This window comes from Pseudopipra pipra, chromosome 1 (genome assembly GCF_036250125.1).
Source record: "Pseudopipra pipra isolate bDixPip1 chromosome 1, bDixPip1.hap1, whole genome shotgun sequence".
In the NCBI taxonomy this organism is placed as follows: Eukaryota; Metazoa; Chordata; class Aves; order Passeriformes; family Pipridae; genus Pseudopipra; species Pseudopipra pipra.
Genome location: NC_087549.1, coordinates 147,485,793 through 147,502,332, shown reverse-complemented (window position 1 = coordinate 147,502,332; position 16,540 = coordinate 147,485,793). Strand labels below are relative to the sequence as shown.

The 16,540-nt window shown below is 40.0% G+C and overlaps 1 protein-coding gene across 6 annotated transcripts in view; it reads left to right on the top strand.

Moving 5' to 3' along the window:
* RBM33 (RNA binding motif protein 33) overlaps positions 1-16,540 on the top strand; it is a 103,698-nt gene that overhangs the window by 52,992 nt on the left and 34,166 nt on the right. For all 6 annotated transcript variants that reach the window (XR_010425511.1, XM_064638243.1, XM_064638253.1 and 3 more), the window contains exons 11-14: positions 6,331-6,490; positions 7,394-7,725; positions 8,316-8,567; positions 9,360-9,647. Coding sequence is in view for 5 of the 6 variants with exons in the window: in XM_064638243.1 (XP_064494313.1) it covers positions 6,331-6,490; positions 7,394-7,725; positions 8,316-8,567; positions 9,360-9,647 (1,032 nt within the window). In the remaining variant the exon portion in view is untranslated. The remainder of the gene's footprint in view (positions 1-6,330; positions 6,491-7,393; positions 7,726-8,315; positions 8,568-9,359; positions 9,648-16,540) is intronic.

The window sequence follows — 16,540 nt, the reverse complement described above, 5'->3', positions numbered from 1 at the left end:
AGGTGCTGTAAAGTATGGGATGTGTGGGAGGAAGAGTTGGTATGCTTTTTTTCTTTTTAAGGGTAAACTTCACAAAATTAAATATTTAGACAAAATAGCTGTCAGTAGCACTTCAGTGTGCTGTTACCTTCTCCTTTGAACTATTTCTAAAATGTCTGTGATTGTGGTCTCTTTGGAAATCCACACAGAAGTCTTATTTCCAATGTAATTTCCTTCTAGACCTCAATTCTTGTATTATTATATACCACCTTTTTTAAAAATTTTAAAGTAAAATTGCATGAGGATGAATTAAATTACAGAGTTCAGAGCACTCCTTTAAACAGAAAAAGGTACAGACCAAAAATTACTTTCTTCGGTATTTTAAGAAAAATCTTGATGATCAGTACCTTGCTTTTGGTGTTTACGCATTCACACCTTTTGGTTTCCAGAGAAGAAAAGAAGGAATGGTCACACTATGTCCCTTTGCAGCCCACAGAGCCTTGTGAGAGGCTGTTCCAGAGCCCTCCAGCTTTCCAGAATGGCAGTTTCTCTCTCAGGTCTCTGAACTCCTCGTTACCATTACTGTCTGCAGGTGGTGGTTCAGAAGTGCTGCTGTGCTGGTGGTGGTTTGGGAAGGGGCATGTGTAGGTTGGGGTACATTCACTTCAGATGTACCAAGAGAAACATCTGCTGTTTCCTGGTTCTGTGTTCTTTGTGCAACTAGCCTTAAATCTAGCTAAAAATTCCATTTGAAGAGCCTTTCCTTGCACTTTGGTGCATTTCTAAGTAATCAATGTGATAATGATGCTAAATAATCACTCTTAATAATAGTGTATTATCCAGTAAGGATGAGAAGGAGAGGACACTCCTCCGAAAAGTTACCATATGTGCTCTGCTGGGTCTTTCTCATATGGACAGTTGGCAACTCAGCTGCTGCAACCATTTCTGTATGAATGTGAACCAGCCTTGTGGGATCTCACTGGAAAGGCACATAAATATTTTGTCATTTCCCCCAGTGTCAGAGTGGGCCCCAATGTTGGACTGAAATGTCGAACCCTGTAGCCTCGGCTGGTCATACAAATTTGCAGTTTTCTTTTTTTAGGTTGAAACCCGTTTACTTTAAAAATAGGTATTTTCACCACTGTGAGATTTACTGAGTAGGGAAGTTTGCTAAAAGATTTAATGATGGTGAAGTAATAGTTAAAATGATTTTTTTGTGGAGAGTCTTAGCTAATATGTGTACTGAATAGTTGGGTGTAATTTGAAACTGTCCGGATAGCAAAACCATGAAAAATGGGAGCAACTACTGTGCATATAAAGATTTATTATGCAACTATGTTACAGTATGCTTATTTTATCAAAAATAGACCATTATGAAACCTGGCTTTTGCACCTGCTCTTCATTAATTTTTGAAGTTAAATAGCTTTGTATGGTCTTTTCTACCAAATACCAGAGGGCGCTTGGGGGTTATTAGCAACAAATTCTTGCTGAATGTAGAGTTTAACACTAATGGCAAAATAATCCACTCCTAAAATTGTAGTTTAACTACTGTTAAGCAAAAAACCAAAACAAAACCACCCAAAAAAACAAGCACACCCTCAAAAGCTTTAAGTAATGGAGAACTGTTACATTACTTTGTACTGGTTTTAGGACAATTCGAATTTGGCATAAGTAAAAGTTCAAATTGTAATATTATTATATTTCTATTAAATTGAAAAAAAATGTAATGGCATTTCAGAAAAATAGACAAACATCACTCAGAATAGTACTCATCCTGGTTCACATATTTTCTTAAAAGTTCATTTGTGTCTGGAAGCAGTAGCTCTAGTTGAATGTTAGAGTTTTAGTTTCACATGGAGTGTGTGAAATGAATCAATCACACAATCGAATTCCTGTTGGAATTATCCTGAAAGCTTTTTCAGAAGAAAAATCTCAGCAGTGTAAAATCTGAAAATACAACCTTCTGCCTGCCCACGTTACTGTCATTTAGGGCAGAATTTTGTTTCACTCTTTAGGTATAGTAGTAGCAAAGCTTGTTTAGGAAAAAAATGGAGGCCAGTCTTTTTTATGGCTGTAAGAAGGAAGAGAATCAAACTAATTTATTTTTCTTTTTTTTAGAAGCAAATATTGGTAATTCATTTTTCAGCAAATAACAAATGTCTTTGCAATTAATTTCGCATGATTGGCCTTTGGTTGTCAGCCAAGAAATGTGATCAGTCATATTTTAGTAGTTCTTCAAAATGTCATATACGTGAAGTTAGAAACTGCTCAGCAATCAAATAAGTAGGTATTTGTTAGCAATTCTCAGTGTCCGTGTATCTTGCAGCTTTCCTGTGGTGTGATTTATGTCAGCCATACTTCTGGAGTTCTGCCAGTTTTGAAACTTGTAGGTTTCAAAAACCTCAACACTGTGTGTAAACTAAGTGCCCTGAAGGGGAAGGGTCGTGGTTTTGGCACTAATGGATCCTGACAGTGAGGGACTTACTAATCTTACTTTAAAAAAAAAAAGTAAGTGGAAAAACCCCCCAGAATTCTTAACTGCTAGGGGTGAAAAAAAGGCAAGTAGGAAGAGTTCCAAGCTTCGGATGTTTTCTTCTTGCTCTTTGTTGGACTGTTTTGGAGTTATTCTGGCCCAAACTTACGTTGTGGGATGCACTTTTATGAAATACACAGCTAATAAAACTAGAGAGAAAAAAAAATTCTCAATGTATCTTAGTGAGCATTTGTTGGGATTTTTTGACACCACCTTTTGGATAATGTTACTTTGTTTTAAAATCACTGAAAGTATTTAGAGGACAGTAAATGTTTGCTTCTTAAGCTGAATGAACACCTGTGATACTGAAGATCATAGCGAGCCTGAAACTGCCATTGCTTGTATTTTTAACAGTATTTTTAACCATCTTGCTGGTTTTTGGGTTGTGTAACTTTTTGTAACATTATTTTTTTAAAAATGTGAGCTTTCTTAGATCTAAAATAACCTTGTATTACTCAGTTCTAAAACTTACCCAAATCTTATTTCATAAAGGTCTAAACTTTCCTTATAATGGGAAATAAAAAGCTGCTCTCAGTGTGTGTAATACTAACAGACTTCTATGGCCTAAATCAAGATCCTGTGCTAGTTGCTGGCCTCATTTTGAATGCTTTTGGTTGAAATTTTCCAAATACTTTTATTCCAAAATTGAAACTGTGGAAAAATATTGTTATGCCCAAATGAGTTAATTTAGAAATGTTTTATTATTGCTCAGTTTTCAAGGAAGAAAATTGAGTTTGGCTGCACTGAGGATGTTTCAGTATGTAAGAGCTGTGTGAAATTCAACAGGACTTTCCATGCATTTGCAATTCAGGGCTGCCTTGGCAGGAGGTAGATCTGATTTTAATAACAAGGTTGGCAGGAGAGGGAAAGCTGGTACAAAGAATTGTTTATTTAAAGTACAAGTAGAGGATCTTTTTCAGCCTATTCTCACTGGCTTCTGTCTCCCTGCTAGGAAAAAGAGGGGAAATGGCCTGGAGTGAGAGTACAGGAAGGAAGTCAGGGTCTGGGTGGGGCAAATAGGAGCTCCTGAGCAGCTGCCACAGCACAAGACCACCAGTTTGGAATCTGGAAGCTGGGAGTCCGTGCTGGGATTAGGAACCAGCAGACAGAGTGAAAGATGTGATGGGGATGAGAGAAGGTATCTGAAGCAAGCAGGATCAGGAGAACAAAATGGCAGATTGGGCGAAGAATTAATATTGGGGAAGATGCTTGAGAGTGGGTTACAAATGTGGTCATAGAGCTGAGATCCCTGCTTGTTTTGTAGCCTAAACCTGTTACCTTTGAGCCTCACACTAAAACTGAAGTTTGACAGTGAGGGGAGAGATTGGACCGGGGCAGAATACATTGAGTTTGGAAGAAGCAGGTAGAGGAGACTGTGATTACTGCAGAGCCATTTGGTGCTTGGAACCAAGCCCAGCCAGATCATTGCTGCTGCCAGTGCTTCAGCTCGGGTGGCAGATATGCGATACTTAGGATTTATTAGCCTGGGTTTCAGTAGGTTTCCACATAATTTGTTTTTCACTGCCTATTTTAAAAATGACTAAGGTATACGTAGGCATGTATTTTGTCTGGGGAAAAATATGAAGAATCTGAGAGCTTCCAAGCGAAGCACCCTGAAAATAAGAAAAAGCAGGTTGTGTGTCAAAGACTGTGTTCTTTCCCTGGCTGCGACATGTGCATGTGGTTACGTGCTGTAAATAAGATGCAAGATAAAAACCATCTTGTGTGAAACTGCCCTGATGAACTGGGTTCTCCCATGCTACTGTTGCAATGACCTTGTGCATTATCCAGTGATAAACTAATAACTAAATAGCTGAATACCACTTGGTTTGCTGGGTGCCTCCCTCGAGGATGTGCAACATGGGGAAGGGCTGTAAGAGCAGTATTTGGAGAAATAGCCTTTTATCATCAAGGCTTCTGAGGTGAGGGAATGCATTTAATCTTTGTTTGAAAGTACCTCTGGCTGTTCCTATGTGTGGTGGTGCTAGAGGTGTGTTTTTGGGAGCAAAGGGTCAGGATCTTCAAGGTTTGTGTTCAGTTGCTCTTTTGGCAGGCAGCCAGTGCTGTCCTGCTCAACACAGGGGAAGGGCAATGCAGTTGAACATCCTTGTTCAGCTAAACCTGAACAGATTTTTATGGGACAAATAAATGTCAGGTTTTTCATCCCAAATAGTTCCATCTTCCTCCAACTGCTGCTGTTTGCAGACAGCCTGTGAAGTTCAAAGGCGTTAGTCAGTTCCAAGGTGGCAAGAATATTGTGTGTTGTAACTGCTCACTTGCAGAAGTGCAGCAGCTCCTCCTACAAACAGTGTGTATGTTATGAGGACTGTCATGCTTGAGTGTAATATAATGTCTTTCCACTAAATGAAATACCCACAGTGACACTGACAAGGGGATATAGGCCCTTTAATCTCTAGGAATGATAAAGTATTTACAGTTGATGGCTGTGTAATGACATAAAATAAGTAGTCGCAGTCTTGCTTCCAAATAAGAGGTCTTAGTGTCTCACATAACCCCATTTAGGTGGTTTCAGGAAGGCCACATATTTAATGACATCTCTGATCCTCAGTGCCTCCCATCTAGATATTTGGGCCTGGCCAATCCCAGTTGTATTGTGCTGGTAGAAGGGTGTGAAGCAGCTTTGTCTTGTGCTACTTAGTGAATAGACTTCAGTTTCCAGGTCAAATACCCATTTTCGCAGTGTAAGAAATTCTTTTCCTAAAATGTCAGTGTTTGTGCAGTACAAATAGGATAGAGGAAGACTGACTTGGTGAGGGCAGCTCAACAGATAAATGATAAGCCACAGCAACTTAGTTGTTTGACCCTTTGCTGATGACCATACTTCAGTCTGTCAGGGAGCTTTTGGTCTGAAATCTGTTTTGAAAAGCTTGTCTCCAGCAATGGCAAATTTTAAGCTTCAAGGTGAGCATCACATATAGGCAGAACAGATACCACCACTGATTCCAGAGTCCTTATAAAGAGGAAAACAAGAACGTTCGTAGATTATTTTCATGACTTACTTGATTTACTCACATAATAAGGAAGTGCTTAAGAATGAAGCAGTTTATTCTGTATATCAGGGGTTGCCAATGTGTTTGATATAAAAGTAAAAAATGATTGTGTGGATTACTCAATAAATGTGTCTTCTTCAAAGTTCTGCTTTTGGATTAACATCCTTCTTCCTGCAGTATGCAAAGGTTCACTTTATATTAAAAAAAGGGGGGGGAGGGGAGGAGAAAAAACCCCTATGTCTTACTGGAGGAAATAAAATTTTGTCCTCTTTCTTATAATGCTTCAGATGCTAAGCTGTCAATAGACAGAAATGTTACACTCTTACTCCCTTTAGAAAGATGATTTCTTTAATTTTCTGAATGCCGTAAATTGTCCTCTTCCCCCCTTTTTTTATAAGTAAAGCTGCTTCACTTTCTGTAGGTTACATTGTACTAAACTGATGATGAAGAATGGTACGGTTTAAGAAGATAAATGTCAGGAATGTCTTCTAAAGTAGACACTCAGATTTTTTTGGATTAATGGGAAAGAAGGTCAATAATTGCATGGATTTCAATAAGCTTGAGAAGAAATGGTATTCCTGTGGTGCTAGTGATTATTAAAACATTGTGAATTCGTTTCAAGATACTGTACTCAAGTTTAATATATCTTCCATTTTGAAGGAATGACTCGGCAAGGGCTGTGAATTTGTGCAGGTAATAGGAGATAATTCATAAAGCAATTGTATTTTTAAGAGGAAAAAGTTATAGTAGACAGTACATAAATTTCTGGATGGTAGTCTTAATTTTTATTCTGCCTTATTAAATAGGGCCCTCCAGACTTCCAGCAGCATACACCCGGACCAGTTCCTACTAATTTCTCCCAAGCCCCAAGGCTGCCAATCCAGGACCAGTGGAGAGGGCCACCACCACCACCACCACCACTCCCTCCTCCTCCTCCTCAGGATAGAGATCCTTTCTTCATAGCAGGTAAGCATTTTCATTCCCATTAAGAAACAAAATCCCCAAATCCAGTTTTTGTAAAGTGACTCTGCAGTGGGAGTGTATATCCCACACCATGAAGAGTCTGGAAGAACCTGAAGGCTGGAAGATCCTGTTTGATGTAGCCAGACTGGTACATGCCAAAAGTTCTGGTTGTCTGGTATCTTTTAACTTTTTTTAATGTAGTTGTATGTTCTCATCTGTAACTGCCATGACTGGATATTTATACAGATACGAAAAAAATAATATCTGAGTGATTATTGCATTAAAAATGTTGCACTTTGTTATATCTCAGGTAACAAGTACTATCTATACACTTGAGTTTACACTAGTAACTCTTTTTAAGCTGCCTGGACTGTGTGTGCAGTGTCAGAAATCTGTCAAGGTTAGCTAGAATGATACAACCCAGAAAACAAAATAGTTAAGCGCGTGTTTATACCATATATATGTTTCATGTATATATTTAATGTATATGTTTACAGACATATAATGTATATGTTTACGGTGTATATGTATACAGACATTTTACACACATACAACATGTAAAAAATTGCTAAATATCTGGTCAGCCCATGGTATCAATGTTTCATGCGTTCTTGTGTGGTTTAAACTATAATCCTTCATTGATTTTATTATAGTAGAATTTCAAAAAGGTATTGCTGATTCCAGCAAAGTACCAGTTGTGCTTGTCTTGCAAGGATCAATTCTTTTTATACACAACTGGCAGGAGCAAGAGAAACATAATCTTGAGGGTAGCTCTTAAAATGAAAACATCCCAATTTGCATTCTGCGAATTTTAGGTTACTTTTACAAAACTATAAAATAGAGCTCTGTGTTTCCAAAATGTGTCACGGGGAGGTTGTAATTTAATCACTTATCTGATTCCCGCAGATCCAAGGTTCCCGGGTCATCCCTTGTTTGAGCAGCGGAGCCCCCCACCGCCACCCCCTCCGCCGCTCCTGAACAGCGCCCACCCGGTCCCTGCGCAGAGCCCGATGCCGTTCAGCCAGCCCGGGCCGGCCTTCAGCCAGCAGGGACAGCAGCCCGTGTATCCCAGAGAGCGGCCTGTGCGGCCCAACATGCAGCCCCAGGGGCCGGTGGGGATCCTCCACTTCAACCAGCCGGGCTCGGCCAACCCGCGGCCCTTCATCCCCCCGCGGCAGCAGTTCCTGCAGGCGCCGGGACAGCCCTTCCTCTCCCCGCACACGCAGCCCAGCATGCAGGTACGGGCTCAGAGGAGTCACGGAACCAAATCGAGGGACTCAGGCGTGCAGGCGGGAGGTGGATGGACCTGTGGCGCTGTTGCTGCCATGCCTGGAAGGCGGTGGATCTGCTCCGCGCTGCCGCATCCCGAGATCCCGTATCCCGAGATCCCGGCCCGGGCAGCGCGGGGCGGCAGCGCCCTCTGCCGGCACCGCCCTCTGCCTGCGGGGAGCGGGGAAATGTTTTGTGCGGGACCTTTCATGGTGTCTGTTCTGAACGCGGGGAAACCCTCAAGTCGGCTGATGCTGGGGGAGGGGGGAATAATAAACCTCCAGACAAACAAAAAACCAGTTTAAAAGTCATTAGAAAAGGGCGCAGAGGGCAGGAGCCCTTGCATTTGTCTGTTTCCACTTCAGCTGTTGGCTTACAGAGGTTTAAGTGTAGAACAACCTTGCACTGCTTCTGCTAGTCTGCTTTTCACTCTATATAATTTTGATTTAACCTGGTTCATAGCTGCCTACAGATGTTTTAAGGATTTGTGAGGCTGGAGCTACTTTTCTTCAGGAGTTTATTACCTTGAAACTAAAATAATCTTTTTCTTCATATGAAGGGTCCCATGCATCCTCCATTACAGCCTCAGCCACAACCTCAGCCTCAGCAGCACCATCACCAGCAGCAGCAGCAGCAACACCATCACCAGCAGCAGCAGCAGCAACACCATCACCATCTCCAAGGGCCTCCACAGCCCTTGATGCCCATGAACCAGCCCCAGTTCAGGCCTCACATACAGGCCACGCAGCAGCAGCCAAATAACAACAGGATGCAGTGTCAGCCACGACAGGGTCCAATGAAGCCAAGGCATGTAAGTACCATGTACACCAGTGTTGCCTTGCATAGTTCTGCATGAGTAGCAGGCATTTAAGCACAAGTTTCAGAACTCACTAGTGTGGTTTTTCAGTCACATTTATTCCCTTTCCTTCTTTCATAATTTCTTGCTTATTTTCTGTCTTGGTCATTTTATAATCTACTTTGAAAAATACAACATGTATCTTCCCCTTTTTCTTTTCTCCTCCAGTCTTTAGTGTTCTTCTTCACCTGGGTCCAGTAGGAGATGTTACAGTTACCCAAGAAGTAACAATATAGGGCTTTTTGCTTAATAAGACTTTACAACTGCTGGTAGCCTGTGACTGTGTGCGAGCCCAGTTCTCTGACACTGTCTTTCAAGTTGAAGGCCTCTCTGTACTACTGCTAATCAGCTTTCTGGTTCAGATAGTGCCACTCATGTCTTGTGAGTTTGCTCCTGTACAGCATATTCTGTTGCTTGGTAGGTTGGGGTAGCGCAACAGTCTGTAGCAGTGCTCAAGACAATGTGACTATAGTTCAGAATAATTGCTTTGATTAGGAAAGTAAGTCACATAGTGAAGCCAATTTCTGAGAATGGTGTTTAAAAAGTGAGATTAAGTTTTGCTTTTAATTAAAAAAAGGTTATTAAAATGTTCTCATTTCTATAATTTCTCTTAACATTAAAAATATTGTGCCTCTTCAAACAGTTTGTTTCCACAAACTTTACTAAATCAGGAAAATGTGAAACTAAAAACACTTTAGCCTGGTTTGTAGTGGAAGTCTGCAATTTCTTTTCCTTCCTGCTTTTCAGAGTACACCATCACAGAACATCGTGAAGCGTTCAAATCAGCAGCTGCAGTCAAGTGCTCCAAGGAACAGTAACTTGCGCGAGTTGCCGATAGCACCGTCCCATGCCATGGAAATGAGCAACAACAGGCGAAACTCCACCCCAGCTGCTCAGGTCAAACCCATCACCAGCACCGTGTCTGCCAACAAGTCTGTTGGTGGTGGTGGAAACTCCCAGGGAAGGCCTGAAGTGAAAGCTAAAGCAATCACACCAGTGGGCCAAGCAAAGTCAGAGGGAAAATCTGAACCAGAGGTAAGGGATTTTGTTGTTGTTGTTGTTAAACAAAAGAACAGAACCCAAACAATCAAGAAACAAAGCTCCCACCTTTTAAAAACTTTTCTAGTCTGACTTATGAATTGTAAGCACACTTAATGTGTTGTTCAACAAATAATTTTTGGTGCCACTAGAGGCCTCCCTTCTGAATTGCATTTTTCTCCTTTAGTGCAATAGCAGAAACAGTCTTCATTGACAAAAAATATCTGGAAGGTTGGCAAGGCTGTGGTGAATCTGTTTTGCAGGAGGAGGAGTCATTTCTACTATGAAAAGGCAGAGTTTGAGTAAAGGTCATCAGTGATACAAGCCTCTGAAATACTTGTTTTGTCCATTTTTATCCTACAGAATTAGGATTTTTTTTCAGATGATCATATTCTAAATCAGAAAGCCTCTTCTCTTTCATTTTTTTATGATGCTGTATGGCTCAAAAGGAAAAAAAAAGGGGTATTTGGAGGACTGTCTTCCTCATGCTGTTTTCCTTTAGGCTGTTCAGTCTCCACTAGGGCCTTGGGCATCCACGCAGGAGCTTCTTGCTTTTGAAGAAGAAAATCTCTCTTTTATGAAACCTTGTCGTGTGAGGGAAAATAGGAGATGCTTTAAAGCTTTCCATTTTGGAAGAAAATGATGCTGTTTGCTCTGCTAGTGCTCTGCTAGTATTCTGCCCAATAAAAAAAGAGACACCAGCATTTTCAGCTCCACTGGATTATGTAGTATGAACAGATGACCATTTCCCTGGAAGCTAGAGAAGACTCTCCATGAGCACTGTTAGTTTGAGAGAATGGGTAGGATTGCACTGATGGTGCTTTTAATCTCAATCATGATGGCTAAATGCACCCTGTGTACTTTATCAGCTTATTCTGTGAAGAACTGTAAATCTTCATAGCTGTAGTTAACCATGAATCTTGTCTCATGGACCAGGTTTTTCTTCAACAACTGTTGAAAGCTTTAATTGTGGTAATACTGTCTTCCTTCTAAGCTGCTCATGATTACCTTTTCATCTTGTTCTTGTATTAGGGATGGTCGTAACTAATTTCTGCAAATGAGGCACAAAAGAAACCCATAACTAGCAGCGTTTGACCTCCTGTGCACTTGCTTTTCAATGGAAGTAAAAAGAAAAATAATCCTTTTTTCAGCTTTTAATTGTCACCTTTTTTTGGAAAAAGTATTTAATCTCCTTCTCTTCGATTCAGTCTCTTGGAATAATCTTAGTCACAGAAAATGTGCCTCAGAGAAGCCTCTGTCTTTAGGTCATTAGTAAGGTAAGTCTTGAAGCAAATCAGCTACAGGCCTCCCCATCTAAAACATCCTGAAATTATTCTATAGTGTAGTCATATGAAAATTAAGGCATTAGTTCTGAAATATCTCTGGCAATGTTAAGAAAAATGTATGAATATTTTTTAATTCCTCTTAATCAAGTGAATTAAAAAAAACCCCAACCAAACAGAAAACCCAGAGCAGTCGTCTTGTTTTCTCCGTATTATGTTTTAAACATATTCTAACAACCTTGTAGTTATCAAACCAACTAACCTTACTTATGTGAATTCTTGGGGTATTACAAATCAAGCTTTCTTTTTGTTTCTGTGTCAAAACTATCTTTGAAAAAGAGTCGTCTTGTAAAAAAAAGAAGTCTCCTAGTGTTTCCTATTATTAACCATAGAAGTACATACTTGGCAAGAATTAGGAGAGTGTGGGAATGTGTGCACACACAGAATCCTTCTCCTTCCAAAGCAGACCTGGAATAGAGCTTTATGCTGCAAAAGGTGTAATAGCAGTTGTCTGTTTTCGGCTGTGCCACTGCAGTGGTCTTGTTCACTGATGGTGCTTAATTGTCACTCCTGCAGACAGGATTGGTGCACTAATAGTGATCATTTCCAAGCATTTAACCATATTCTTCCCTGGTGTTGTAATGTAGGTTATTACATTTCTCTCCTTAGCCAGATTGTAATGTTTTCCAGTCTTTTTTGTGTGTTTTTCTTTACTTAACTTCACCCTGTTCTTTTGCTTTCTATGAAGATGAGAAAGAGTTAAGTTCTGTCATCTTTTCTAGCTGTATTGCTCATAACTGAATTGGGCAGGTTATTTTGCAAGTGTCTTCAACTGGAAAATTATTAATATTTTCCTTGCATCTTTCTTCCCAAAGAATCAGTGGCTATATTTGAGTGCCCTATCATTCATGAAGCACAAAAAAAGAAATAGCAATATTGGCTATTAGAGGTTTTGCTCACCTTAAATATAGATATTTGAAAGGTTTCCAATGCAAGTGACTAGAAGATTAAAAACTGTATTTCTGCTTTACTAAGGGAACACTTGTGGTCCTGTGAGGCTGCAAAATACTGACCTTAAATGCCTGTTTAGAATAGCTCTTACTCTCTAGGATTTAAACTTGTATATCCTCGGTCTGAAACATTGTTTTGTCAATGAAATTGGAAAGTCTTGATGATGTGGGCCTAATTGTGCTCATGCTGAGGTCAGCTTAGGATAAGAGGAATGAAGGCAGTATTAAGCATTTTTGAGTTTAAAAAAGGAGAAGAATGGAGAAAGGAGATTTTATAATGGTACCTCCTATATTGTGCTTAGAAGATTCTTATCATAGTTTTTTTTCCAGTTGGAAGTTGGCAAGAGAGCAGTGTGTTTCTTCAAGTAACTTGTAACCTTGTTCTTCATTCTCTTGTCCAAGAGGTACAACACCTGTGTTTTGTAGTGTGTTTCATACCTTTCACAGGTTCATGAGCTGATTTTATCAGCATTGTGAAATGTGTGATGTGTACATGTAGGTGCTCTTTATTTAGGATATTTTGTGGGTTTGAACACAAGCAGCCAGATGATGCAATTTCACAGAATCACAGAATATGCCAAGTTGGAAGGGACCCACAAGGATCATCAAGTCCAGCTCCTGGTCCTGCAGAGGACCATCCCCAAGAGTCACACCGTGTGCCTGAGAGTATTGTCCAAACACTTGTAGGCTGTGTCAGCCTTGCTGCTGTGACCACTGCCTGGGGAGCCTGTTCCAGTGCCCAACCACCTTCCAGGGGAAGAACCTGTTCCTAATATCCAACCTAAACCTCCCCTGGCACAACTCCAGGCCATTCCCTCAGGTCCTGTCCCTGTTCCCCACAGAACAGAGATCAGTGCCTGCCCCTCCTCTTCCCCTCAAGAGGAAGTTGTAAAATGTGGTGAGGTCTCCTCTCAGCCTCCTTCTTCTCCAGCTGAACAGACCAAGTGCCCTCAGCCGCTCCTCACACGGCTTCCCCTCGAGGCCCTTCACCATCCTCGTTGCCCTCCTTTGTGTGCTTTGGATTTGGCTGTACCATTTACAAAGACCTGGCATGAATTTTTTGACAAAATTGTTCTAGCCTCTTATGTTTTTATTGTTGCAACTGAAAAAAATAAAGGCAAACCTGCTGAATAGATTTGTGTTTATGCCACAGATCAAACCATTTTGACTCTGTTCTTGCACCCATTCTACTGAGGGACATAAGTGAGCCTCGTTGCCCAGTTCTTTTTTTTGTTCCTTGATAGCAAACCAGAACACTTACAGTGTCTGGTTCTTATGACTCAGCATTCAATTCTATTAACTGGTAATAAATCCTTCAGATCTCTGAAAAGGTTTGGTTTTTTTCTTTGTTTTTTTTTTTTTTTTATTCACTGCACGGAAAGCAAGCTGCTGATAATAGGACTTAAATTTCACTAGAAAGTTTAATCCCTTGTTTTACAGCATGTCTTTGCTGCCTTTTCTTCGGTTAGCAGTGCCTTTCTAGGTTCCCCTGGAGAAGGATGTAGGACTCCTGCTTCTCTTATAGTACTCTTCAGCTAGATTCAGAAAAGCAGCCTGCAACATTTTCTTTGGGTACTTTCCATCAAAGCTGCCTTAGACCTTAAGGCAGAAGAAAACCTACAGCTAAGGCTCAGTCTTCCCTTCAGACCTCAGTGAAATTGAGGTTCAAAGATAGATGAGAATTTCCACTTAGAAAAACAGAAAAGCAAACCCACCCCAGATGAAACTGAAATTCTCAAAACCTGGCAGAAAAAAACCCACCTTCACAAAACCGAGGGAACTGATTTGCATCTCTGGCCTTTTGTAGTCTGCAGCCTCCTGTAAAAGGAGGAACTATATACAATGTACTATTTCTTCATATTATGGAGCTTTCTACACAAAACATGGGAAGCATTAATAGTTTGTCCAAGAAAACAGGTATTCTATGTTTTTTTTGCTTCTTCACCTACAGATAATGCTGCTTCCAAATGCAGGATGTGAAAATTATAACAGTTTGAGCTTTGAAGGATGTCTGCTTTTCCCAGTTGATTCTGTAGGCAGAATACTTGCGTGCCTTACCTTTTTCTTATTTTTCTTGGTAGTGCTATTGTTTGTTGGACAAATCTGTACTGGGCTTATTAAACTAGTGGGATGAAAATCATTGTCAATAGGCATTGCCTGTTGTTTTCATCTCTTGACCCAATATGCTCTCTTGCCTGTTCTGTATGCTGAAGCTCCTTACTACATGCTACAGGTCATTTATATATACTATAGATCATGTGTATACCCCGACTCTAGTATAATGTATATAAGGTGCAGTTAAAGCTGAGCAGGAGGGGATTTAAGTGTCCCTGTTTTCATCCAGGTGAGGAGTCTACTGCCCTTCTCAGTCTGTACTGTTGGATCATTGTACAACTAATTCAAATTAAACCTGACTTCTAATGCAAATATTGTGTTAATCATCACAGGACCTTTATGTTGTTTGATCTTCCTGTAGCTGCAAGGGTATTTTATTGAGAAATTAACAGTAATAATAACTTGCTTGTGAAGGTGAAGGATTTAGGTCTACCTATAGCCTGTTAACAGACTGATCTGCAGTTGTCATATAACCTCGGGCTCTCAGCCCTTGATTTTGAACCTTACCCTTTAAGAAGTTCTTGACTTCATAGGATCATTATTAATGTCCTGAGTTGAGTTCCTGAAAAGAAGATTTTGGTTTATATTTGAGATCAAGTTGCCTGAATATTCTACTAAGCATTCTTCTAACTTCATATGTGTTAGTAATACAGTTTGTCAGTTGTCTTTTGTGTTTAATATTGATGTAGTTGAAGTCAATATATCTTCCAGGGACTGTTGCAGGGACATATTAGTCAGAGTCCCTCAGGATGTTCATTCCTTGACTGCTGGCAAGACTCATTTAAGTATGTTGCAAAGTGCACATCTCTGTGCTGCTGTGTAACCTTTGAGTTAGTGTTTTGAATTTACCACATCATAATCTGCATCTCCCAAGGCCTTCAGAACTTGTTAGGTGATCAAATGAGCAAGCAAATCCCTGATAATAAAGGGCAGCTGGTAGAAGCGCTGGTCTCATGCAGACTTGGGCTGGTGTTGACAACCTCAGTTGAACAGGAGGGGAAAAAAATGCACTGCTACCTCCAAAGGTAAACCTGGAACTGGCTCATGACATCCATCAAACTTGTTTAGATAAATTGTAGGATATTCTGATCTAAAACAAAGCAAGTGAATAAACTAGTTCATTAAGTGGAATGGGTTTTCTGTTCTGACAGTTTCAATAACTGTGATATTTAGTGTCTCTGAAAATGACTGCAAACTTTTATTAGTTGCATCAGGATCTGCATAACAGCACATCCTCCTCCTAGCCAGAGCTTATCTGTGTTTTGTCATCCTATGCAAACCATTTTTAAGGGTCTTAACATTTCACTGTATTTCATAAGGGTCATATTCCTTTTTTTTTTTTACTACAATCAGCATTTTCAGTTGTCAGTATAAGATGAAATATTTGTGTTTCCTCCTGTAGAGGTATGTTCCTCTTACCATCTGTCAACACAGACCTCTAATCTAGTTGTCACTGTGATTAGACATTAATCACCACTATTATAGTCCAAAAAGTATAAAGATCGATCAGAAATTAGTGTATATAGAGCATTCTCGTGCAAAGGACTGTGTTAGACCTCATCCCTGGACTACAGCCCATATTCACAAGTTAAATACAAATTTTATAAGTCCAGTTTTGTTGGAGTCTTATTTAGCCATTTTTTAGGCTTTTGGTTAGACTTCTAATTAGAAACTTCTAGTTAGACTTCTAATGTGAGACATGGAGCTGTTTTTTCAGTAACCGTGGGAATAATCCTTATCAAAACCTGCCCAGGGAAGAAGCAGTTACAGCTGAAGGGAACACGTGTTCAGGATTTGTGCATCTGGATCCTATAAGTGCAGATATGAGTCTACCGGGCTTCTGTATCTGCGTAGATCCCTTGGCTTGGGGAGGATTCTGGGGTGCACCACGATTAAAAGCACTCTAAATATTAAAAAAAAAAAACAAACCAAAAAACCAACATTTGTGTTGATGACAGTTTGCACCCAGTTCCTACAATATACATAAAGGTTCATCATGGACTCACAGGTTTTGAGAAATATTTCAGCATTCTTCCTGCGTTCATTTGCCAACATGCAAAGTATCATTACTAATAGAGCCTGTTTTTGTTAGTGGTGATTAATATGTCTTGAGTAGAATATTGTGCTCATTACCATTTGTAAGCATTCTGTACAACTCTAACTTCATATTTCAAATGGTTGAAAAGAAAAAGAAGTAATATAATGTAAAAGCATGCTTCCTAATTTTGAAAAATGCATGTGATATTATTGCAAGAGCCATTTGATGTCTTTTCCAGGATGATGAGAATCTGCATTTCCTTGACTCTTGTCCATTTTTATACAGCTTTTCATAGGTACTCGTTCTGCCAGAGTTGAAGAATCTTTAGAAAGGTTATTTGATGGTGTGTAGTACTTTCAGAGGGGCCCAGGGCTGGAATATTAAAGGCATTCTCTATATACCATTAATATTCCAACACTGCATTTGGCAACATTTTGATTCTGA